The 24216-nt window shown below is 35.6% G+C and overlaps 1 protein-coding gene across 6 annotated transcripts in view; it reads right to left on the reverse strand.

Annotated features, from left to right (window-relative positions):
- Window positions 1–95: 95 nt before the first annotated feature.
- The window catches only part of LOC128675400 (ATPase family AAA domain-containing protein 2-like), a 29984-nt gene continuing 5863 nt past the window's right edge, over window positions 96–24216 (reverse strand). For 4 of the 6 annotated variants that reach the window (XM_053754801.2, XM_053754799.1, XM_053754798.1 and 1 more), the window contains 26 exons: window positions 23716–23794; window positions 23524–23605; window positions 22975–23093; window positions 22388–22569; window positions 21873–21956; window positions 21403–21593; window positions 20676–20761; window positions 19898–20014; window positions 19020–19100; window positions 18581–18671; window positions 18287–18380; window positions 17574–17852; window positions 16608–16744; window positions 15778–15989; window positions 14936–15042; window positions 14102–14262; window positions 12807–12981; window positions 12195–12380; window positions 11050–11206; window positions 10042–10208; window positions 9383–9531; window positions 7520–7704; window positions 7053–7201; window positions 6534–6733; window positions 5882–5961; window positions 96–5791 (listed from right to left, as the gene is read on the reverse strand). In XM_053754801.2, the coding sequence (XP_053610776.1) occupies window positions 5577–5791; window positions 5882–5961; window positions 6534–6733; window positions 7053–7201; window positions 7520–7704; window positions 9383–9531; window positions 10042–10208; window positions 11050–11206; window positions 12195–12380; window positions 12807–12981; window positions 14102–14262; window positions 14936–15042; window positions 15778–15989; window positions 16608–16744; window positions 17574–17852; window positions 18287–18380; window positions 18581–18671; window positions 19020–19100; window positions 19898–20014; window positions 20676–20761; window positions 21403–21593; window positions 21873–21956; window positions 22388–22569; window positions 22975–23093; window positions 23524–23582 (3663 nt within the window). In that variant the 5' untranslated portion in view covers window positions 23583–23605; window positions 23716–23794 and the 3' untranslated portion in view covers window positions 96–5576. The remainder of the gene's footprint in view (window positions 5792–5881; window positions 5962–6533; window positions 6734–7052; window positions 7202–7519; window positions 7705–9382; window positions 9532–10041; window positions 10209–11049; window positions 11207–12194; window positions 12381–12806; window positions 12982–14101; window positions 14263–14935; window positions 15043–15777; window positions 15990–16607; window positions 16745–17573; window positions 17853–18286; window positions 18381–18580; window positions 18672–19019; window positions 19101–19897; window positions 20015–20675; window positions 20762–21402; window positions 21594–21872; window positions 21957–22387; window positions 22570–22974; window positions 23094–23523; window positions 23606–23715; window positions 23795–24216) is intronic. The other 2 variants (XM_053754795.1, XM_053754797.2) reach the window with 2 other exon arrangements.

The raw sequence follows: 24216 nt of genomic DNA on the forward strand, positions 1-24216 counted from the left end.
AGGTACCACATCTTAACATTTCGTACATATATAAAGGTATTTTGTTATAATAAATAAAAATAATAAATATAGATAATAATAATAAATAAAACAAATTTATTGATATCACATGAAATCGTACCCTTTTATTTTCCGTTAATTAAATACAATGTTTTAAATACAAAAATTACACGCTAACCGGTGGATACTGAGTGCTTACAAGAATACCGTCGCACACTCCCAATTGAGCAAATGCAAGCATATTACTTTTAATAGTTTTAATATAGTACAAATAACAATCTAATCGAATATTTGGGATCGTAGTCTATTGAAACGACACCTCTGCTTCAAACGATAAACAAATATGAGCCCAATACCGGGCAATGAAGGTTCACTTTAGGGTGTCAAGTTGCACGTAAGGCTGAATGAGCACTAAGACTACACGTCACGCAGCGAGCCGTAAACAATCAAATATGTGTCCTGTTATATGCCATTAAGGCACATTGGTGCTTTTTATTATTTTCTTGATATTATTTTAGATCATTAAAGATGTCCTTAAAATAGACTACGAACCATAAAACTTTTCTATGGCATAGAATTTCATTCTATTTTGGATCGAGGTAACTATTTTGTCATAACCACTATAAAGTAGCGTCTATTCCATCAATATCACACGGTTTTGTATCAGTTATATGATAATAAATATTATACAGATTACAATGTTTATACACAGGTGCTATAACAATAGTATAGGTACATTTATCAAAGAAACGATTTCCGGTTATAGACGTATTCTTTTGCAACAAAATTGGTGGAATATCATCTCTAACTTAAATGACATATGCCGTTAACATTACTATGATAAATCTCAATGAATTTCTCAAGAATGATCCGAAGGAAATTCCCGAGAATATTTCCACATCGTCACCGTGCATTCTCGACAATTCTCGATAATTAGGAGAATATCACATCGCTAGATTTTAAATTCATTCAAATAAATACTGTCGAAATTATTTTGAAACAAATATGATATAAGGAATAAAAACCGCTTTAACATCGTGTTTTACAAGGAAATGTTTCATTTGATAAGATGCCATTTTGATCTTAAATACAAAATTAAGTAATCCTAACGTAAGTAAACTGTGATGAATGTGAAATACAATAGCATTGACGGATATCATCATTAGCAACAGCGATATATCTCTATCTCTTCTTCTCGTTCTTGTATGTTGCCAGCATCATTCGTCCCGAAACAAAAAATAATGGTGCAAAATGAAATGCAAACTCGCACTACGCACGGTCTTATAATCTAAAATCGACAATTCTCGTATAATACACGTATAATTACACAACAACCATTACAAGTCTACAGTCTGATCCAAGCCGAAGTATCAATGAGTCTTTAAGTAAATAATAATTTATTTGAGCAGGACGGACGTGAGTTTGGAATAATAGCATCAAATTAAATTACTTTACAAAAAGAACAATTTTCACTTCATAAATTGACTTTTATAAGACTGTGTTTTTGACATGTATTTTACGAAATAAACGTATTTTTCCACCAACAACTGATCCGATACATCTTACGTAACAAACATACAATCCACAATAGTCGTCACATCAGACTTCGTGTATCTTTTTAGAAAATTCTACATAATTTCAGTATCATTTACATCTACTACTGGCAAATTGTTATCTTGTTAGCATGAATTTTCTATCCTTATTCGATGGTCAAAATTTTCGCAGTGAGATGCAGCCAATCACATCGCGGCGTTGTTGTCGCCACGTCACTATGCCACAACGTGATTGGTCGGCTGTGTCTCGGTGCGAACAGTTTCAACGATAGTTAAAAAACTCACAGTAAACACTACGAACAACAAATATTAAAGGAATCTGAAGAACTCTTATTTGCCACCAGGCGGCGTTGCTTCGATTACATAGAAATCTGTGTTTAAGTTTACTCACAAAAACTCACACTGTGGTCACTCAAATTTACTTTTTTAATACTAAATTATACTGTTAGTCAATAAACATTTCTTATCCTATGATAAATAGTGTTTAGTAGATTAACTAACTTCTGCCTGATATCTAAAGGCAAAACTTGAACTTTCTAACACTAATGTTGGATTTAGATTAATCAGGGCAACTTTAGTACATTTATTTTTTTTTGCATATTTCCACACATAACGAGTTTACAGTTGAATCTGAAACAGATTTCAAAAAGCAATTGAGTTGCAGAGCCATAGCTTCCAATAAGATTAAAACAAGGTTATTAATATATACTCCACATATAATTAGTAGTATTTGTAAATTTACTGAATCATTCCGTAAATCTAAATCTAGGGCAAACGCGATTGAATTCTTTGCTACGAGCGTTGGTGAAAGAAAAGTCCACGTCTAAAGCAGATTTGAATGTATAGGCTTTTTTAAATGTTAGCCACAAATATTTTATTGATCTCACTCTACCAGGCACCAGCAAGTTTGAGAACTTACGGTAGTACCTTATTGGAAAAATTGCTATTTCAAATATGCATAATTCGAAGCTAAGTTATCGAGAAATGTTATTGAAATGTCTCTATTCCTTTCAAGATTTATTTCGCTCATATTTATTTTTTATGATTTCGAGAGCTAATGAATGATGTGGTTCAATATAAAACCACATTACTTTGAAAACGAACCTGTACACACTACATCTTTTCTACATATCACAGACCAGCGGGATAGTTAACAACCGGTTAAACCTAATTTTCATTGCGAAACTAGTGACACGATATTAGTTTCGTGACATTAATTTCGAAAACCTCGTGGAATCGAAGTTTTGTCATCATCATGTGCATTGCAAAACTTGACGTTTGTACGTATATTGTTTTAATCAGTCGTGCCACTATTTCGTACCAAAAATCACTCCGCTGCGTTACGCGTCGTATACACGCATGTGCAAGAAATGGGTGGCGACATTTTACCGTTTTTTAATAATTTTCCTGAGTTAATTTAAACTAATTAAATATAGAATGAATTATTTTGATCATCTGACATCATAAGATCAGAAGAGAATATGTGATTTGGTATAGTCCAAACATCACCAAAAACACTATCATATTTTTATGTATCTTCGGTAATAGTTTTTCGAAATTATTTGAAAAACTATTGTATAATTGTGAAATTCTTCTAAGACATTGTACATAATGTAATTCATTTGCCAATTTCAACTGAACAATGATTAAAGCGCGTCACGCAGCGGTTAGTTGCGTCAAAGCCTTTCATTGCATACGGAAATACATATATTTTCACATAGCTACATCACATGTAGGTGAATGTACTTTATAAACTTTTATTATAAAACTCTGCAAGGAAATTTTATTCACTCATTTTATTTTGCAACTGCACTTGCTAATTTTGTTAAATCATTATTATAAAAATAAAATCATGTACCGTCCATTGATATCCGTACGCAATGGAAAATAGACTTTATATTAATTTAAACCTAGACACGTTACTGATAATTCTCACTCGCAATTCAACTAATTAGGAATGGTATTGATCTTAAGTCAGTTTCACAATACAGTATTTTCTCGTAACCAACTTCTATAAGCTATGGTCGATAAAAGTAAGAAATTAAATGTGTATTGTTTGTTTCCCTAAAAATAGACTCTAATCTAGGCAGTGTTAGCTGTGACTGTCCGAAAAATAAACCTTATTATTAATAGTCATAACGTTTAAAATAATTTATTTTGCTAAAGGTTACACATAGGTAACTTGGACCGTTTGTCCAGCAGTGGGACACTTGCCAGCCTATAAAAAAAGGCTACACATTTTTTTTATGCAAAATTTCAACAACTGCCAGTCACATTTCAAAATTTAAATGGCCACTTAACCTAGTAAGAAACCAAACCTACACGTGTAAATATTTTAGCCCACTAAGTAATTAGTTCACGAGAGTTTTTAAGTAAAATTATGCAAAATGAATGAATAGTTGCAACTTTAATGATTATTCAAATGCAATTTACTTTTCTGATCATGTGGCGCGATAGGATCTAACGGAATATTAAATTTATTTATCTCCCCGATCTATTGGAGAACTCGATTTGTTTCAATTAATAAACCAATCGCTAGCCGTGTATGTCGTCAGTTTAATTGATGCTAAATATAGCTATAGCAATTGCGTTACGCATATCGATGCAAAATAGGCATATTTTTAATTGGTCTTTTAAAATCGTTAATATGTTAAAAAAAGAGAAGAGGTAAGCAATTATCTTGTGAAATATTTTCTGAATAGATTTTCTGATACGAGGTCTGAAATCGGGTCAAATTTCATCCGGTATTTTTTTATAAGATGGCCTTACAAACATACATTTATTTAATAGCTACAACATGTCCCACTGCTGGGCAAAAGCTTACCCACTCTCCATGTATTCGTGTCTCATACATACAATACAGATGCAAACAGTAATAATAATTCTTCTCTCATTTTCTCAATAAAAAAAGTCGAAAGCAAATTCAGTTAATATATGTTTTGTCACTGTCGCACTTTTAGATATTTGACATTGACATCACGAGACGGAACATATATTTAGCTTCAGTATGCCTGTATGGCTAAGAGGGTACAAAATAGTTCTAGACTCTATTGAGCCTACAAAAAATATATTCTTAAATATGTCCTACGGTACGGATTACTTAATATTTATTATGTGTAGCGATTAACAATTGTTCACTCCCGAATTATATATAATTGAGGGACTAAATCAATATATACTCTAGCCAGGCAGTGATTAGTTAAATTTATTGTATTTTATATAATGACATCACATTTCACGTTCACAATACAATCGTTTTAGCATATACACCTGTGCCAAAGGATTTTGGCAATATTTTTTTCTGAACTTCAATTATACTAAATTAAATTTTTATTTATTAACCATCATTGATCTAAACACATACCAAATTCATATGATATTATAATCGATTACTTAATTGAAAAAAATATTTAGATTCAATAATTTATTAATATTAATTAATTGGTTTTGTCTAGTTACATTATTCGAGGCGTCCGTCACTCGAGTTGTTGTTTAGAATCAAAATAAGTACTAAATTGATATCTCTCTTTTACTCATACGCATCAGGTAAATACGTGCCAATTAATAAATAGGCATGTATTTGGAAATAAAAGCTTATACAAGACTTTTTCGTTCACTAAAAATCATTTATATATTTAAAGACGAAGTTGAAAAATGAATTAAATTTTAGCACAAAACGCAACGTTTAATATGTTGTTCTTGTTGCGGACGATAGTTCAGTCGCCTTTATAAGTCGATAATTTAATCATATCAATAAAAATAGGTAAGACAAAAATAATGGACTAATTAAATATTAAATTAATTCGCTCCTAACTCGCCTCTATCGAAAATTCGATGTCAACCCGTCCATAAATGTAACTTATATTGTTTCACTTAATAATACTGGCCAGTAACATGACTTTATTTAATGACTTTACTTTCCTGGTAGAAAAGTTTAGTTTTTTAAAATACTGGCCAGTTCAAATGGAACACATAAGTTTAAACTATTTCGAAATTAAAGCACATACCATTCTCTCATCCCATTCACTTTCTCGTCAGTTGTAAGTATCTATAGACTACGGTGTTTAGATCATGCGGCAGTTTCATACGATCGTGTTTATCTGCGTAGGAGCTGATGATTTGACGGAGTTGTGCGTGTAGGTCGATCAGGGCCTCAAGCCCTATTGATCGTAAAGCCTTAGCATTCTTATATACAATGTTATCTAGCTCAGTCTTGTTTATCAGTACTTTCTCTGCATCTGAAAGAAAAATAGAAAAATAAATTGCATGAAACCATGACATTCACTTTAACTTAAAATCGTGGACTTTAAAATAACATGGAGTCTTACCGCCACTCGTCGCTTCGTGACCTGAATTCCGTTTCTTTGGTGACGTCTTGGCTGGAGATTTTTCTGTTGATTTAGTTGGACTGGAAATAAATAATTTACACGTTAAACATATTATTTGGCATTTTCATCTTTAAACATCAAAATGTCTATTAGCCGAAGCCCGAAACTTTATATTTATAAATTTCTAAGTTTAAAAGGTAATGGATTGCTGAACTTAGTGGTGAGGATCAAAGCCATTATCACAGGTGGCTAAATCGATTTATATCGTGTGGACAACCATTATGAAATCTAGATAAGTTTATATTCGAGATCCCCCATGAGGCTAGCATAGTCACAACAAAGTGAACTGCCAAAATTTAGAAAAAAAAATGTCATAGCAGATTTATACCGCACCTTACCTAAGCAAATAACGTTAATTCAGATGTCCTCAGGTTCAGATGAGAGATCACCGGCTGTATAAACCAAGTAGGCCGGGCTACGATCCGGACATTTTATTTAAACTAAGTTATCATTCTAGAATTTTCTTCAAAGTTACCTCTGGTTTAAGTAGATTGGGCGGCCATCTTGCAAATTTCTCAAAGAATCGATAACACACTACGATCGAGAAGAATTTAAAAATGTATCATCAATCTAGAATATTTTATAACGCTACCTCTCCAACACGTGGTTGACAGTAGATTGCGCGGTGATGTTGAATATAGCGTCAGAATCGTCTTGCGGCCTCCGCAATGGAGCGTCGTCATCAGAACCAGACGATGTCGTCGCGTCGCCGTTAGGTAGCGGAGTGGAGGTGATGGGTTTGTTCTCTTTGGACTCTTCGTCTGTTATCGCCATGCTCGGGTCTTTATAAGTCTAGAAATGATACATTTTTTTAAATATAATTTTAGTTTTAATTATACCACTGATTAAAATAACTCGTTATAATAATAAAAAATGATTTATGTATTTACAAGTGCTTGCGATATTTTTCAGATACAGGCAGATCATTTTTTTTTTCATAATTAAACCTACAAACTACGGGTAAAAAAATCCAAAAAAATTATAATATTTAATGCCACAGAACATACCCTGTATATTTAAATACATAAATTATCACAGTCTCTTTTATATTTACATAGTATAGTAAGAAAACCTGAAGCTAAAACAAACTAAAAATCTCTTCCACGCTCACCTTTTGCGAAGTTTTCTGCCGTTTGACCACCAACCCCTTGGACCACGCGTTCATTCGCCGTCTCTTTCGTTTTACCGATTGCGATTCACTCTTATCGCCGTTGTGTGACGACCGAGGTGTCTTACTGTCGTTCACTGTTGAGTCTACACCTTAAAATTAGTGTTTTTGTTATTTATATTTATATATTCGTGTTCGTGTAATTTATTATCTATTCGGGGCTTCGCTCCTGTGGGAATTTCGGGATAATAACTACCCTATGTGTTAATCTACCCGTGCACCAAATTTCCAGTAGATTTTGCGTAATAGAGTAACAAACATACACACATACATCCTCACAATCCGCATTTATAACATTAGTAGAATAGCAAATAACAATCCATAGAGGCGTGTGGTGCCCTTGCCTCTGCTAACCCGTAATGGATAAAGATGTAATACTATAACTGTAATAAAAATAATAATATACTCACGTAAATTAGAAGCGGTGTATATGAAGTCGGGCAAGTCATCCGCCATGTCTCCCTCTTCCTTTCTCTTCCTGGCGATGTCCTGGCACTCGAGTTCGAAGTCACTGTCCATCTCGACGTCGATGAGCGCGTGCGCATGGTCCCGCAGCGAACACGCCTCGTGGCGGATCTGTTTGTCCGATGATGTTCTGCGCAGATAATAAATACGCATATTTGTTTTATATATTATATTCAAATTAAAATCCCAAAAAAAGAATTGGCTATTTGACTGAGTAAACCATAAAATGTATAAAGGTAGGTATTTATTCAAACACGGTTGTTAAATGACACGTTAATTTATCAGTTTTATTAATTACGCGATTTACTTTGCTTATTATTCTGCTTTTTGACTCTAAAATATGGACGTCACGAATATCACTGTCATAACCTACTATTTTTGTTTTTTGTTTTTGACATACGAAAAAATCGAAAAATAAATCAAATATTGTTAAGTGTTATTGTTAACTCCAAAATATAGACGTTACGAGATATCACTGTCATACAAGCTGTTGTATATTTTTTATGTCTTTGACATTCGAAAAAAATAAAACGACTACAGACAGATAATCCTGTTCTTATACACAAATCCATATATAAAACTATTAGTAGTAATGAATATTACTTAGTTTAAGTTGTTTAGTGGTGAAGTTATGAACAGCATTACATAAATTTAGACAAATAAATCTAGAAATATACATATTTATTGTCAATTTCGAAGGAACAATTCACAAAAACTAAATTATATTTTACTCGACTACGGCGAAGCAAAAACGACGGTTATATTAACAAGACTATGTGATAAAAATAAGCTTAGCGATGTTTACTATGATATTTAGATGGCGTATGTACAGTCGGGTGCAGATATACCTAGCACCCACCTAAATAATTTACTACCACAAAGGGATCAAATTTGTATATCCCTGACCGTACATATAAAAATATAACTAAATTCATACTACGACTATACAAACTATAGAAATATGTCTATTTGAAGCAACAATCTAAGTCCTATATGCGGACAAAAGGTTAGAGGATGTAATACAATTACATAAAATACTGCATACTATTTAATATAAATTACATGTATGTAATACGGTATTGCAAGACTATTTTAAAAGCATTTTCATACCTATACATCCTTCTAGCCTTTTGATTGACACTGGGAATGGAAAAACAAATTTAAAAAAAAACTATTTATAAGATAATAAGTTTTCCAACAAAAATCATGTCTATGAACTTGAATCCTCGATGCACCATCCGGTCATCAAAACTAAACATGGATACAAAATTTCAGCTCAATCTGTTGAAGATATCAGCTTATATGTATATCAGATTGGTATACAGTGGCACTAGTAGGATTCGAACCTGGGACCTTTCGATCACAAGCGGACGGTTTTAACCACTTGACCACCACCGCTTCAAATATTAATTAAAAAAAATTAAAACTTGTTGATTCAAGTCTAATAAAAATGAATATCTAAATGACAATTTCAATTAATTTAATTAAGTATTTGATCTTTTAATGTTGACAATTAGATAAATTATGTAGACACTTTATAGTAAAAATTATTGTATAAATATTATGTAACTTCATTTTGTAAAACCTATGACAAAAATTTCCGCCTTATGGCGGGACATAGAGAAGCTTATTCCAATGGATTATACCTATTATGTAACCTGTGTTCACGAAATAAACGAATTGAATTGAAGTATTAATTTAGTAGTACGTTCATGGACGCATCTTTGATGGGCAGATCAGGCCTATCCACCTAAATTCAGATGTCATAGTGTTGATACAGTATACTCATAAACAAATAGATCCCATACCTGTCCGGGTTATACTCCAACGCGTTCGCACATATAAGATCGATGTCGTCGAGGAACTCTTTGGCACAGTTATACTTGTGCATGTCCACTTTTGTCATCATTGTCTCCAGGTCCATGGGCACCTTTATTATATCCAGATAGTCTGTCACCTGAATATAATTGTTATATATTACTGCTGTTTCAGCCTATTTCAAGCACCAGTCTTCACAAAATAATTAGCAAAAATAAGAGTAAAATGCATGTATATGAGAAATAGTTTTTTTTGTGAATAAATTAATAAATTGTTTACTTTTACTTTATATTAATATCCGAAATATATAACCTACTAGCATCCTTACATATTATAAAACAAAGACCTCTGCCGCGTCTGTCTGTCTGTTCGCAATAAACACAAAAACTACTGCCCGGATTTTCATGCGGTTTTCACCAGTAGATCGTGTGATTCCTGAGGAAGGTTTAGATATATAATTAAAAATATTTTACCCGAGCGAAGTCGGGATGGGGCGGTAGTATAATATAAACCAAATAGACAACGATGATGCAGGTTCATCAAAAGCAAGTGTTGGACTATGAAAACTACTTTTTTTATAACCTTTTAGGTGACGTGTCCCACTGCTGGGCAAATGTCGATGAAAACTACTATAAAATAAATGAAATACCTCTTCAAGATCGACAGGCTTAGTGAACTTGTAGAAGCGGCGGTTGGACGCGAGTTTCCGACAGATGTCGCGCAGGAAGATCCTCAGCTCGCGCAGCTTGTAGTCCTCCTTGCGCTTGCGCCGGGATATCTCTTCCTCGCTCTCCCGGGGCGGGGGCGGAGGCGGGGCTGCAGAGGTAATATTTTTTTACTAAAATATAATTTTTGTCACAAACTTTTATTTTGGTCAAAGATATCTTATGGCATTCAACACGTGACAAAAAAATCATGTCTATACAATAAATGGTTGAGGTAATCCGCCGTCCGAAAGCCGAACCCGGGGTGCACCATCAGATGCATATGGCATTGGCATCCTAAAACTTTACCTCAATCGGTTGAAAATATCTGCTTCAATACTGAATTGCCAAATTTCATTTACCATCATACATACTTTGCAAGTGAAATAAAAGCTTATAAAATAAAGGCAATACTCTCAAAACTCAGTTGATTTACAGACAAAGTACAGAACTAATGGGCTTAGAATGATGAAATTTAGTTAAATGTTAAAAGTAAATGAAACACTCGATAAAAAGGCATTAAAAAAAATTAAAAGCACTTTATTTCGACTTCGGACGATCTATATATTATATCTCTTATTGACGTCAAAATTTATCGCCGAACTCAGAGATCGGCGCAAATGCACAATCACTGCGTAGTTTGTTATGATAGCTTTTATTTACCGCAATGAAAAACAAGAAATGTATGCCGAAACCACCAAAGTTCATCGAACTATATCGCGGTAATATGCAGTCTGAATCCATAGTAATAAATGCGAAAGTCTGTCTGTCTCGCATTGACGGCTAAACCGCTGGATCGATTTTGATGAAATGTGGCATGTATATATTTAAAGGCTCCCGTTCAAACATAGGGTACCCCTAATTGACTATAATTGTGAAAGTTTGTGTTCCGCTTTCGCAGAATAACTCACGCGGGCGAAGCCGCTGGTAAAAGCTATTTAAATATAAATTACCTCTGGGTAACGGCGGGGGTGGTTCAGTATTCTCGACGGGGGGAGGGGGCAGCATGGCCTCAGCTAAGAGCGGTTTTAAAAACGCTATCACTTCTGAAGCGTTCGGCTCCCGGATTTGGTAAATGCAATCTTTGTATGTCGGGAATAGATCTTGAAGCTGTAAAAACATATATAGAGTGGACGGGAAGTCTTCGAGTATTACGACAACTGTCATTAACATTCTTCAAAATAAAGGACATTTGAAAAAAAAATTCAGGCTCCCAGCTAATATTAGGTCCTTCATATGAAATTGGCGTTTGGTATAGGAGGAACAAAAAGTCAAATATTTTTTAATATAATATATTTATTATTAATTATTTATATTTATATATATTTATTATTAATTATTATAAATGCGAAAGTAAGTTTGTTCGTTTCTTCTTTCTCGTTATCTACACAACCAATCTTCTTGAAATTTCGCATATATGTATATAATTAAGAGTATGGAGAAGGACATAGGACATTGTTTCCCGGATTTGCGAAAAACCTGTATGTATTCTATTATAGGTGGCGCTGAATGCTAATAAACTTTGCAATAAAACCACTAGATGGCGCTGTGTGTATTTTAAATGCGCTATGAATATTTTATTTCAACTGTCCCAATCCCATTTTAATACAAATAAAAAAACTGTTCTCGAGGACATTTAAGATGGCGAAGCCGCGGGTTATCAGCAAGTTATTTATAAAGGGTGGTAAAATGACTCGCAGACTTGAACGTTCATTAACCCCTCCCTACCTAAAAATGGTAAGCCCTTCTGACATAATAGGGACCAACACTGTTTGAGTGAGTTTCTTTCAGCATTTCTTCTCAGCAGTGGTCGTTCCGAAATGCTAGTAGTTTGTAGCTTTGGTAAACATCATTTAATTTAGAATATGACGTGAAAAAGTGCCTGTGAAGGCCTAACATCTGAATAAATGATTTGATTTTGATTAAAAAGTGAGCTTTAAGGCGTCCTCTATAGATATACTTTACATTGGCAACACATTAGCGGACACATTAGCAATGTAAAATAAACCTACTGAGGACGCTTTAGAGCTCATTATTAACAACAGCCATTTTATCGGATAAAAGAAATTATAAAAAAATAACAGAAATAAATATATACCTCTAGGGGTAGATCCTGTGGTGCGGTGGCTGTGGCCAGTAACAAGGTTCGATCCCCGGCGGCTCGAGAGCGCCACAGCTGTTTCAATAAAGTTCCACCAGCTGGCCCTAAAGCGGACCACACGGAGACGATGTCGCGGACAAATAGTACGCAGTCGGAGTCCACGCGGCGACACTCTGAGAATAACTGGGGAAGAAATTGAACATTGTTTTTAAAATTGTTTAAAAGTTTTATGAATCATTAAATATAGAATCGTAGGAATTTCGAGCTAAAAGTGTTCTACGTGCTATTCCAGGTTACTTTAAGAAAAAGTTTGTCACATTCTTAAAAAGCTTGTTGGTGCGTTGGCTTTCAATTAGTCAACCAAAAAAATCAAAATATGATCAAAAAGCAAACATATCTTTGTTTTTTTTTGTGTATTTCTCTTTTTCCTCTTTAAAGAATATTCGTGTTGGAGATCGTTCTTTCTCGATCACACGAGGTTTTGTGCAGAAGAGCGATAAATGAATAAATGGGAGGTGGTATTTGTCGCTCAAACAACTTGCCAATTAAAATTGGAATCGACATTCACATTGAATACGTGAATTATATAATTCGATGATAGTATCTGACCGATATGAGCGCCTGTTCCGCGGTGAAGGCGTGCGCGGCGTGCAGCGCGCGCACGCTGAGCTCGCGCACGGCCGCGCGCGCGCCCGCCAGCGCCCACAGCGCGCCCGGCGCCAGCACCGAGTCTGCGCATGCGCCGCACACCAGCGCCGCGCTCGGCGACAGCGGGTCCCGGCACCTGCGGCGGCGATACACTCACTACACGCTGTCGCGATTGTCGGTTCTTGTGCGAGCACGAGTGTTTACATTCTTGCTCGCTTTGCGAATCGGGAGGTTTGGGAAGCAAAACGTCCTTGGGTGCACATCGACTACAATATATAATGCTCCGAAAACAAAACGTCCTCAATTTGAAATGGGTTCAAAAGCTAATAGTCCTCTAGACATAATGTCCATTTTTAGAACGTTATGATATTGAGCAGGTAATATGGGATGACATATAGTAAGCAGTCATAATGCTGTCGAACCAGCAATTGATTACATCATTTCAAGTCGTTTTTGTGAGTTGATAAATAAAGAAAATAGAAAGAGAGAGAGAGAGAGAGAGAGAGAGAGAGAGAGAGAGAGAGAGAGAGAGAGAGAATAAGAATATGAAGGTTGAGTAGCGTCGTTATTGCCGCAGAAGTATTTAAAGAAACATTTCCGACAGCGGCAGGAGAAGTGGTATCGGCTGAGTGTAAATGTGGACTTATATGTTATACAAGTTTATTTGTTAGACAAATTAAAAACCCCTAACTTTCAATATTTATTTTGCTACAACTTTTGAACGGCTCAAACGATTTTGACCAAAAATATATAGGAACCACCGCATAAAAGTTACCTACCGAATAAAAAAAACCGCATCCTACTCGGTTCACCCGTTGATGAGCTACGGTGCCACGTACACAGACAGATAGACAGATGCACTTAGCGGTCAAACTTATAACACCCCTATTTTTGCATCGTGGATTAAAAACAAAGTCCACTGCCGCGTCTGTCTGTGTCTGTTATCGGCGATAAACTCAAAAACGGATGCTTGGATTTTCTTGTGGTTTTCACCAATAGATAGTGTGATTCCAAAAGAAGGTTTATTTATATAATTTATTATGTTTTAACACGTGCGAAGCCGGGACGGGCCGCTAGTATATACTAAATAATGTTATGATCGATCAAATATAGTGTTTTATAAACTTCCCCGCTTCGAACACATAACCTACATAAGATATATTAACGGGAGTTAGCACGAACCTTGTTTATTTAATGCATTACTTTATTTAATTTTATTTCATTTGCTAATTTGCTTCTATAGCTATTGCACTCACTGCAGGGCCTGGGTACACATAGCGTGGGCACGCAGCAACTGCTGCTGCAGCAGGGGCTCGCAGTGCGGCGGCAACCGCTTGGCCGCGGGCGGGTGGCTGCGGGACCCCGCAGCCACCAACGACTTCATGGCTGACAGGAGGTCTTGTTGGGTCACTTCCACCTGGAAAACGTCGTCACATTTAGGGAAAGTGTCAACGCTTGCTGATAAAGTATCTGATCACTGATCTGAGGCACATATTGAACAGCGTTAAAGTCACAAGTGTAGGTTAGGGGCTAACTGGAAAATGTCTTCAGGCAAATTTATATAGCAGTTAGCTGATCCAATAACAGTTAAATGTGGAGTCTTCAGTAGTCTTGGTAGAAATTTTGAGAAAAGGATTATATTATTAGTTAAACTTTTTAAGAGAATTTTTGACGCTCTTTCAATCAACATCTGACAGATTTAATATCATATTTTGTCAGAAAGTGATGAACGGCATTATTGCCGTTGTTTTGCATTGGAACAACGGCAATAAAGACCTAAGTGCCAGCCGCCATAATTTTTAATTTAGACGACTACAATTAATTATAAGTTAATGTAAATTAATTAAAAGCTTTGGAGCACATAAAAGTGAATTCACGCTAGGGACTCTAGTGTAGTGAAAGGTTAAAACATAAATCGTCTTTGTTTTTTTGGGAATTTGAAGTGAGTAGCAAGTGAGAGATACGTTATATTCCGATTTAAACTAAGAAAAATCAGTAATATTTCTAATTTTATCTGTCAGATTTGGCACATAGGTTTATTTATTAAACTTTAACAAATGACGATCGAAAAATAAATCTAATGAACTTACATTCTTCGCGTCAATCAGTAACGCATGCTCACTTTCATACACTTGAGGGTAGACTCTTCTTAACGCCTTTAGTACTGCTTCAGAACACAATGCCTTAAGGTCGGAACCTGTAACATCACAAACACAGTTTTAAAATTAAATAACTTTCATTTAAAAAGTTGTATTTAAGGAATTTTTTTTTTAATTACATACCAAATAGAATGGTTAAGATTGGTTGAGAGCAGCCAGTGTTACCAACTAAGAGGAAACAGCGCTCTCATTTATTTTCATCTTTTTATAAACCGCATGTACCCTAAATCTATTAATACTTGATAAAAAAACTGGAAAAAAATTAAGAAAATCATTGATTCCGTTTTTCCACGCAAGCGAAAATGAAATGTAATAGCGAATCATTTCACACAGTAAAGGCTGGAAAATATAATAGATCATCCTTCAAGTCCAGTCATTTGAATTTGACAACTGACCTGACAGATCAAATCGTTGACCAATAACAAGATAGCCTATGTCCTGACATCACATGGTGTATCAAGTGTACAGAAAAACCTCATTGACATTGCCGCACAATCTGCAGCTTTGTATGAGATGACCGGGAAGTTGTATGGATATATTTCATCTCATTTGGATACGCTAACCCTTCATCTTTAGTTTTTAATGTATTACTGAGTAACACTACAATGAGACAAGATTTAAATGGATTTGTTATACATGTCACACATACTTTATAAGTTATTTTTGAAAATAATAACAAGATGAAAAAATTTTGGAATCGAGCGGGAATTGAACCCAATTAAATTCTCGCTCGATTCCAGAATTTTTTCAAATAAAAAAAAAAAGATTTTTACCTCCATAGCCAGCGGTGAGATCAGCCACATGTTCCAACACGCTATCGGATAACTTCGGTCGCCAGTCTTTTGTATATATGTGTAGTATATCCTTTCTAGCGGAGACGTGAGGCGGGGGGAAATGCAGTTCGCGGTCGAAACGCCCCGCTCGACGCAACGCTGGGTCCACCGCGTCCAGGCGGTTTGTAGCGCCGATTATTATCACTTCACCCCTGAAAGTACATTCAGATATAGGTGTTGACCGCGTTCTCGTTCGCAACACAAATCTTGTATGCGCGTTTTTCGTACAAATTTTAACACGCTGCGGGCCCTAGGAAATTGATATTTAAAACGTAGTCTATGAAGTCAAATATTTACGATTTTACGTGTTTATCGTATTTATTTACCGGTTTCTAGATATAAGATAGAAATGTTTATATGTAACTGTTACACACAATTTACAGGGATACAGAGAAAACAATACATATAAAATTACAAAAAATGTGTAAATTAAAATTTAGATTCAGAACTGACAAACAAGATATAATTTCCCATTTAATATGTTAGTATAGGAAAATTCAAAGTAGGCGGATGAAGATAATCTTTGAAGGAAAGTTACATGTCGCTGTAGATATAAAACACGATTAACTAAATAAAACTGACTTGATCTGGGGGCACAGCAGTGCCCCCGCAAGTCGAGCAGAAAGTTGACTGAAACAGATTATCGCTTTAGCGATAAGTCCGCCTTTGTGCCTTTATATTTTGTATGGTGCTATTTCTTTTTTTGTAAATTTCGCTTTTGGTGCAATAAAGAATATTGTATTGTGTATTGTAAAATAAAGCTTATAAACCTGTCACATAAGCCGTCCATTTCGGCCAACAACGTGCCGACCACACTAGTGTGTACTTGCTCCTGCCTCACGCTGCGCACCGGCGCCAGAGCGTCGATTTCATCGAAGAATATTATCGACGGCTTCATCTTGTTGGCCTGACGATGTTACACATATATTATAACATCAAAATACAAAACATATTTGAGTTTATCGTATCGTATTTATCTCTTTTTCTTGAGATTTTTTATATAAATAACTTTATATTTACACTATATGTTGTGTATATAAATAAAGTAAATGTTACCCAAGGCTTCGCTCCCGTGAGAATTTTGAGATAAAATATAGCCTATAACAATCTTGGATAATGTACTTTTCTAATGGTGAAGGAATTTTTGAAATGGGTAGTATTGGAGATTATCCGCCTCAAACTTACAAACTCACAAACGCTTGTCTTTTTATAATAATAGTATAGATAAATAAATATTAATTAATTTTTATTTATCTCTATATAAGTAGTCTTCAAAAAGCAATATGCAATATTAGCAATATTAATTCACTATAAAGTGACCGGTGTATGTATGTAATTTAGTAGGCTGAATCTCAAGTAATCATAATATATAAGTATGCAGTCATATTTTGGCTACAAAATCACCTATCAAGTGGGCCGCATGTCTGTTTGCTAGTGTGGGAGCACCAATGTGGGTGTCACCACTGTGGGGCCAACACTTGATTGATATTGGTAACTGATAACAGAAGGTAGAATAACCTATATGTATTTGTGAAGTAACATCTTACATAGTGAAATAATCTGTAGCATTGTCTTGGAACAGCACGAACGTGATTGCTCTATGTTGACAAAATATTATTGATGAATTAAAATGTCTATTTACATAAACAAACCACGTTCGGTTAATAGGGTAATAAGTGTCAGCACACTAGTACAAAAGAAATACACACTAGTACAAAAGAAATGAAACAACCGACCTGTTGGAACAGCAGCTTGAGATGCCTTTCGCTCTCACCGACCCACTTCTTCAGGCAGTCGGCGCCCTTCCTCATAAAGAAGGCCACCTTCCGGCCCCCCGCGCGGCCACACTCGTTGGCCAGCGCCCGCGCCAGCAGCGTCTTCCCCGTGCCCGGGGGCCCGTGGAACAGAACCCCTTTGGCTGGCCGGGTGTTGAACTTTTGGAACAAGCTCGGGTACATGAGGGGAAAGAGCACCATCTCCCGCAGGCATTTTATGTGCTCTTCTAGACCGCCCACCTGAAATCAAATCAAATCAAAAATATTTATTTGTAAATACAGGTATACATGATAAAAAAGGAACTTAACATAAGTTTTAAAGGAACTTAACTTGATATGTTTTAAGAAATTAACATAAGTTTATTGTGACGAAAAACTGTGAGACAGTTTAAACATTTTTTTTTCTTGTCGTCAATATTTCGCCTACAAAGAGATATTTCTGGCCAGCAAGTAGTTCTGCGTATAAAATAAAATATACAAATGCATTCACATAAGAAACCATGGTAATGTCAATTAAATTGATCATTTTATTTATAGTAAAATTAAATATTTTTTAATTCCCATTAAAGTATAATGAAAGCGCTTAATGACTTCGAGATTTGTAACATTTTGTTGAATGTTAACGTGTTTATGTTGATTGTGTAGAGTAAAACACGAGCGGGCTTAAAACTTACCGAAGAAAATCTCACGCTACCGTCAACTTCAATCGGCTGTATATCTCTCAATGCTCTATCTGTTTTCTTGTCCTCATTCGCCTTAGTCTTTTGCCTAAAACAAAGCGAAACGTACAAAAAGTGAAGTTGAATGTTGAAAGTGTGAATTTCCATATAATATCACAATGACAAGAAGATACCAAATACCAAAACTTTATAGCAAGTATAAAATTTATTTTTTTCGTTCGTCTGCATGGGTACCCCACTCTCATATGTATCAGCCGCCAAACAGCAAAGATCTATGGTTAAACTGACCTGCCCTTGGTTTTGTTTTTCATAGACACATTGAGATCCTCCTCTGTGTCGGAGCTTGTGCTGCTGCTACTGCTGCTAGACGGCGATTGTGCTGGAGACAATAGCAGGTTATACATCAAGATCCAAGCATTTTTTCAAAAACATTTAATTGTAAGCGTCAAATAAATTAAATTGCCTTATTTATTTTTATTATTATTATTATTGTGGCAGTGGTCCAACCGCTCCGTCCAACTGTCAACAATCAAGTTACTGGCCATTTGTAAGTTGAATAGACGAAGATTTTACTTTTTTGCTCTAGCATTTTGACTGCTAAAAACAAGGTAAAACAAAAGATAGTCTATTATTCCTCACTCACAATAGAATACCTTTATATTAAACCATATAGGTAACAAACACATAATGGATAAATAAATGGAAGAAAAAAGCAAAGCAGACTTACATCTGATAGTCTTTCGGCGTAGGATTTTAGGTTTCCTCTCCCTGAGGGAGTATGGCTTCTTTCTAATCGTAAATGTTTTGGCTGCAGGCAAAACAAGTTCATAAATTTAGTACATATTGTCTAAACATACTAATATTAATATAATGATTGTTGCATTTCACTGTATGTCGCAATTAAGCAAGCTTTATGTCGTTAAGTTCAATTTGGTCTGCAGTGACCAAAGTCCAGTGAGCATCATTAAATATAACAACCGAACGGCTATTTCGAATTAAACAGTTCTTTTCGAAAATAAATGTTACGATGTTGTGATGATGTAGATGGAAGTCAATTTATGAAAGGTCATACAAATCCGCCCAGTTACAAACATTCTTAATTATTCACTCACATCAAAACTTTTGAATTTATATTATTAGTAGGAAGTAGTATAGTACATAGGATTAGTAGAATCAACGATTAATTTATATGTCGGCGCGAACATACATTGCATTAGTTTGCGTGTGCGATTACTTCCCGTAAGGAAAAATCAGCAAATGTAAATCAAAACCGCAGAGTTTGGCAAACTGTTTTATTGATGGCATAGATTAATATATAATTTGCTCGACACGCGGGGGCGTTGCCGTGGCCCCAGATCTTAAGATCTATCCATGTTAAAGGCGAAACAGACACCAGCGTTTACATTGAAACACACGATATTGTATCTGTATTAAATTTTTCACAAATTCCCCGCATCTCTCAACCCCCCCACAATGGCCTGCATGGAGGCGTAAGAAATTCGACTCTAGGAACAAAGTGCATCGGTCGACAGTGTCTTTAGTGTGTTTTCGGGCTATTGTAAATTAGTGGTGATAAATAAATATTGATATGATTCTAGCTAGTACCTCTGCCGCGGGTCTCCCCGGGCGCGAGCTGCACGAAGGCGGGCTTGGGGTTGCGCGTGCGCTTGGAGCGGCGCGGCGCCAGCTCGCTGCCGGACTCCGACGACGACGACTCCGATGCTGAGACGTACAGATATATTCTCTCTCTCTCTCTCTCTCTCGCTCTCTCGCTCTCATCCGAGTGTCAACCCTACCTTTTGTCTCCACTTTACATGGTCGTTGACATGCCTAGATTACAGACCATTGACCATTCTTTCTCTCTCACTCTCTCTATCTATCTATCTCTCATCTCCGTGTCTAGACAGTAAAGGGCGCATCGTCAATTCGCAGCCCGACTCTGCTTTTTTTATTTTCGAATGTGTTATTGCTAACTCTAATGCTGAAATATACAAATACATTCCACCCACTTCCCATCAGGTCGGTCACATAATTGTTCAGTAATAAGAATATGAAAACATGTACTTATCCCACAAATTCCATACACGTTTCGAAGATTCGGCTGTGATTTTAAACCAACCACCTAACATCAACTCTACTTGGGAAAACTATTATTGTCTAGTCACTATTGTCAGTTGCCAAGGTTATGTGTCCCTTAGTAGCTTCTTGGGACATCCAAGAAGATATAAATTGGTCTAATTCTAGGGCGGAATCACACGCCAATATTTGTTTTATCTATTAAACAGATCCCAAATTACACGGCGTCACGGTCCCAAATGAAACCGGAAAAGACGCGAAGAAGTTATCTTCTTCGGGTAAGGGAGAGAGATATAGGAATCATTACCTGTCTCTTGTTGACTATCGTCCTTCTTGGGCCTGACTTTGCCTCTATTTCTGGTCGCCCTAACACTTCGAAGTGGTCTTTGATTTCTGAAAACAAAATCAAACAAATAAGTAGTAATTTCACAACAAAAGGAAATTCAGTGGACAAAAAAAACAGGGCAACTTGTGTTCGATCAATATTTTATAATTTTATTATATCTTATTGTATCATTCATTTTATTCATAAAAAAATATTACAAAAAAGTCCATCCATTGGAGGACGGGACTAAAACCCAACCCGCTTAGTGTGCTAATACTTTATTATAAAGGCGAAAATGTGTGAATTTGTTTGTTACTTCTTCATGCTCAAATGGCTGGGCCATTTTTTATTACATCTAGTATTGAGGTAAGTAGCTGATATCAGATTTACACATATGATATTTTTTATGTCGAAAGTACACGATTCCCATAAATCTCCAAAGTCTAATAGTCAATGACGCTTTACAAAGCGGCTGGCACTACTTTGCATAAAATCAAAAAAGTAAGAATTAAAAAAATATACAACAAATGATATAACGCGGGTTCCCCAATTTGTTATATGTGGTCGTCCAAATCAAAAGGGACCTTAGGGCGGCTAGCACTTAGGTCTTTATTGCCGTTGTTCCAATACAAAACAACGGCATTAAAGACCTAAGTGCTAGCCGCCATAAGGTCCTTTTAACGGCCACATATTGTAACTTCTGACCAACCTCTCGCCTTCCTCCGGCGCGTTCTGCTCCTGTTCAGTCTTGATCTCCTGGTTTGTTTCCTCTTCCATCTTCTCAACATCATCTCTCTTCACATCGTCTCTCTCTCTTTTCTCCTCCGGAGGCGGTTTCTTTTCTATCTTCTCTATGACCGTTTGGTTGTTCTCGTCTTCCGAATCTGTTTCCGTTGCATTCTGTTAAATAGAATATGAATTAAAAAATCTAATAGGGTGGTTACTTGTGTATAAAATATTTTTTTTAAATACATTCACATAATGAAAGAAGATAAATCAAATGTCTGAGGGCTGAAAATCAGTGCTGGGCATTTTGTTCAGCGTAAAACTCGAGCCTTCACCTATTTGCATGTATTCCAGTTTTATTTGTATTAAGTTCGTGTTAGTAAAATGTTTGTTGAGTGCAAGAAAGATTATTCATTTCAAAAATTCCAGAAAGTGATTTTTCTGTATTCTCACCTTTTTGGTACTGAACCTTGCCGACGTCCTCCTCTGGCGGGACAGCTGTGTGTCTTCATCAGTGTTGGTAGGTGGGTGACTATTCTGAAATATGAACAGAACTTGTTAAACAAAAAACTAAGCCAAATTAAAATTCCAATAAAGTTGTCATTTAGTGTTATTTTTCTTGCAGTAGAAATCCATTCCATAAATTGCAACCAAGCATTTAGCCGCGGCTTCGCCTGCGTGAATTTTCCACTGCAAATTACTTTTTCCCGGGATTAAAAGTAGCCTAATTAGGCTACTTCCTACTCTGTAGAAATTTTAAGAAGATTGGTTGAATAGATCATGCAAACTTACTTTCGCATTTACATTATATTAGTTGGGATGTCTAACTACTTTTCAAAAATGGAACTGTAGCGAGAACGAGGTATCCGCCACAAAGGGAAAATCTTCCCTTTATACCATCGGCTTTTGCGTCTGCGGCGTTGTGTATGTTGCGTGGCAGGTGTTGCCACAGAATAAAGAAATCTTACGATCTGCACTTTCTTGCCGGTGTCCCGTCTCGCCTCGTCTCCGGAGGTGAATTCATCAGAAGAGCTCGACCCCGGGAAGCCATACAGGTCGGGGTAACCCTTGACCTTCAGCTCGTTCGTGATCCAGCTCTCGTTGAAGCTGTGGTGAAGCAGCTTGCGTTTGCGGCAACTCCTTCGCACATCTAAAAATTATCACTATATATAAAACATAATATAACACAAACTCGCCCGCCGTCTATGGCTTTCTTTTTTTAAACACGTAACTGAATTTGATGTAGTTTTCACTGTTGTTTAGACAATTTATTAACGAAGGTTTATATATCAACACAGCCTCTTATACCGTGCTGGTCGCTAGTGACATATTTCTCGACTTACATAATAACGCAAAAATATATATACATGAGATATATGGCGTGTAATCTCCTATACACACTAACACAGAACCACTTCATATCGTAAAAGGCGACTGAGGACACTTAGCCTTCCCAAAGAGGGTTGAAAGCAGGTTGGCGGCTTTTCTAGTATGAGCGAAATGGAAGATATGACGAAGTGTTTTCTCTGTCTGTGAAAACTTCACAAAAACTCACTTTCTTGTATAGGTTTATCTTCGCTATCTTCGACGTAATTCTTCCTAGGCCCGCGGCTGCGTCGCATTCGGCTAGACGAAGCATTGTCGTCGGCGAAGAAGACACGTACTTGCCTGGATCTTTAAAAAAATGTTGTGTCAAGTGTTCAAGTAAATAAAAATAAAATAAACACATTATTAATTGAATAGAGAATTTGCACACATATATTCATTACATGATGTAATCGCCATTACTAAAGAGATAGAAATATGGTTTTACTTTTTTAAAATAACTTTTAAGATTGTTTAATTGAGATATACAAGTTTCTAGTTTACAGAGAAACCCAAATATGTCACCTGATATATACTCCATACAATAACAATTTTTCAACAATGCGATACAATAATTAGAGAAGAGAAGATTCTTTTATTTTTTTATTTAAATTTTATATTTTATTATACCAATATTTATATATTTTTCAATTTATTTTCCAACTATAAATTATATAGGATTTTTATACATATTATGAATAGGTAGATGAAAAGATATGAAATGAATACCGGAACTTACCTTCTAGAATACTTTTCTGGTTCAGTGTCACTCTCAGGGAACACTATTCGAGGCATCATGATACTGCGACGCCTGCGACTGTCTGAAAAATTAAAATTTAAATCAATTACAAAATGATCTAATTAGACAGATATTTGAAGGTAAGTGTTGTAAAAGAAGCAAAAGAAAATATTTTTTTAGAAACTTTCTTACATTTAGTAGGCCAGCGTTGGATCTTTCTTGCCACCTTATACTGACTACTTCTCAACTCACGCTGGGACCAGTTGGATGCCTAAAAGATACAACCTTAATGAAAATTTTATAAAGTGAAGATTGAGAAGAGAAATTTTATAAAATAAACAAATGAATATTAATATCCTTTTCTTTTCATTATAGTGTGGTAATCCAAAGACAATTATCAATTATCAAATTAATACATTCTTGGAAGTTTTAAATATTAAAAACTTTAAAAACATAAGTTTCAATTTCCCCAAAAATCAAAATAACTCAATCAAGATCCTTGCACATTCAAATGTACCTATGAAATGCCCAATATATTCTTAACTACAATCTATGAAGCTTATTCAGTTTATGTAACTCAACATTTCAACTTAGCTTGTCAAAGTATGCCAAGAATGATTTTAAAAAATAAGTGTAAGTATGGATGGTATAAAATACAAATTTATTAGATTATTAAATAGTGCAGAACTATTT

This window comes from Plodia interpunctella, chromosome 14 (assembly GCF_027563975.2).
Source record: "Plodia interpunctella isolate USDA-ARS_2022_Savannah chromosome 14, ilPloInte3.2, whole genome shotgun sequence".
In the NCBI taxonomy this organism is placed as follows: domain Eukaryota; kingdom Metazoa; phylum Arthropoda; class Insecta; order Lepidoptera; family Pyralidae; genus Plodia; species Plodia interpunctella.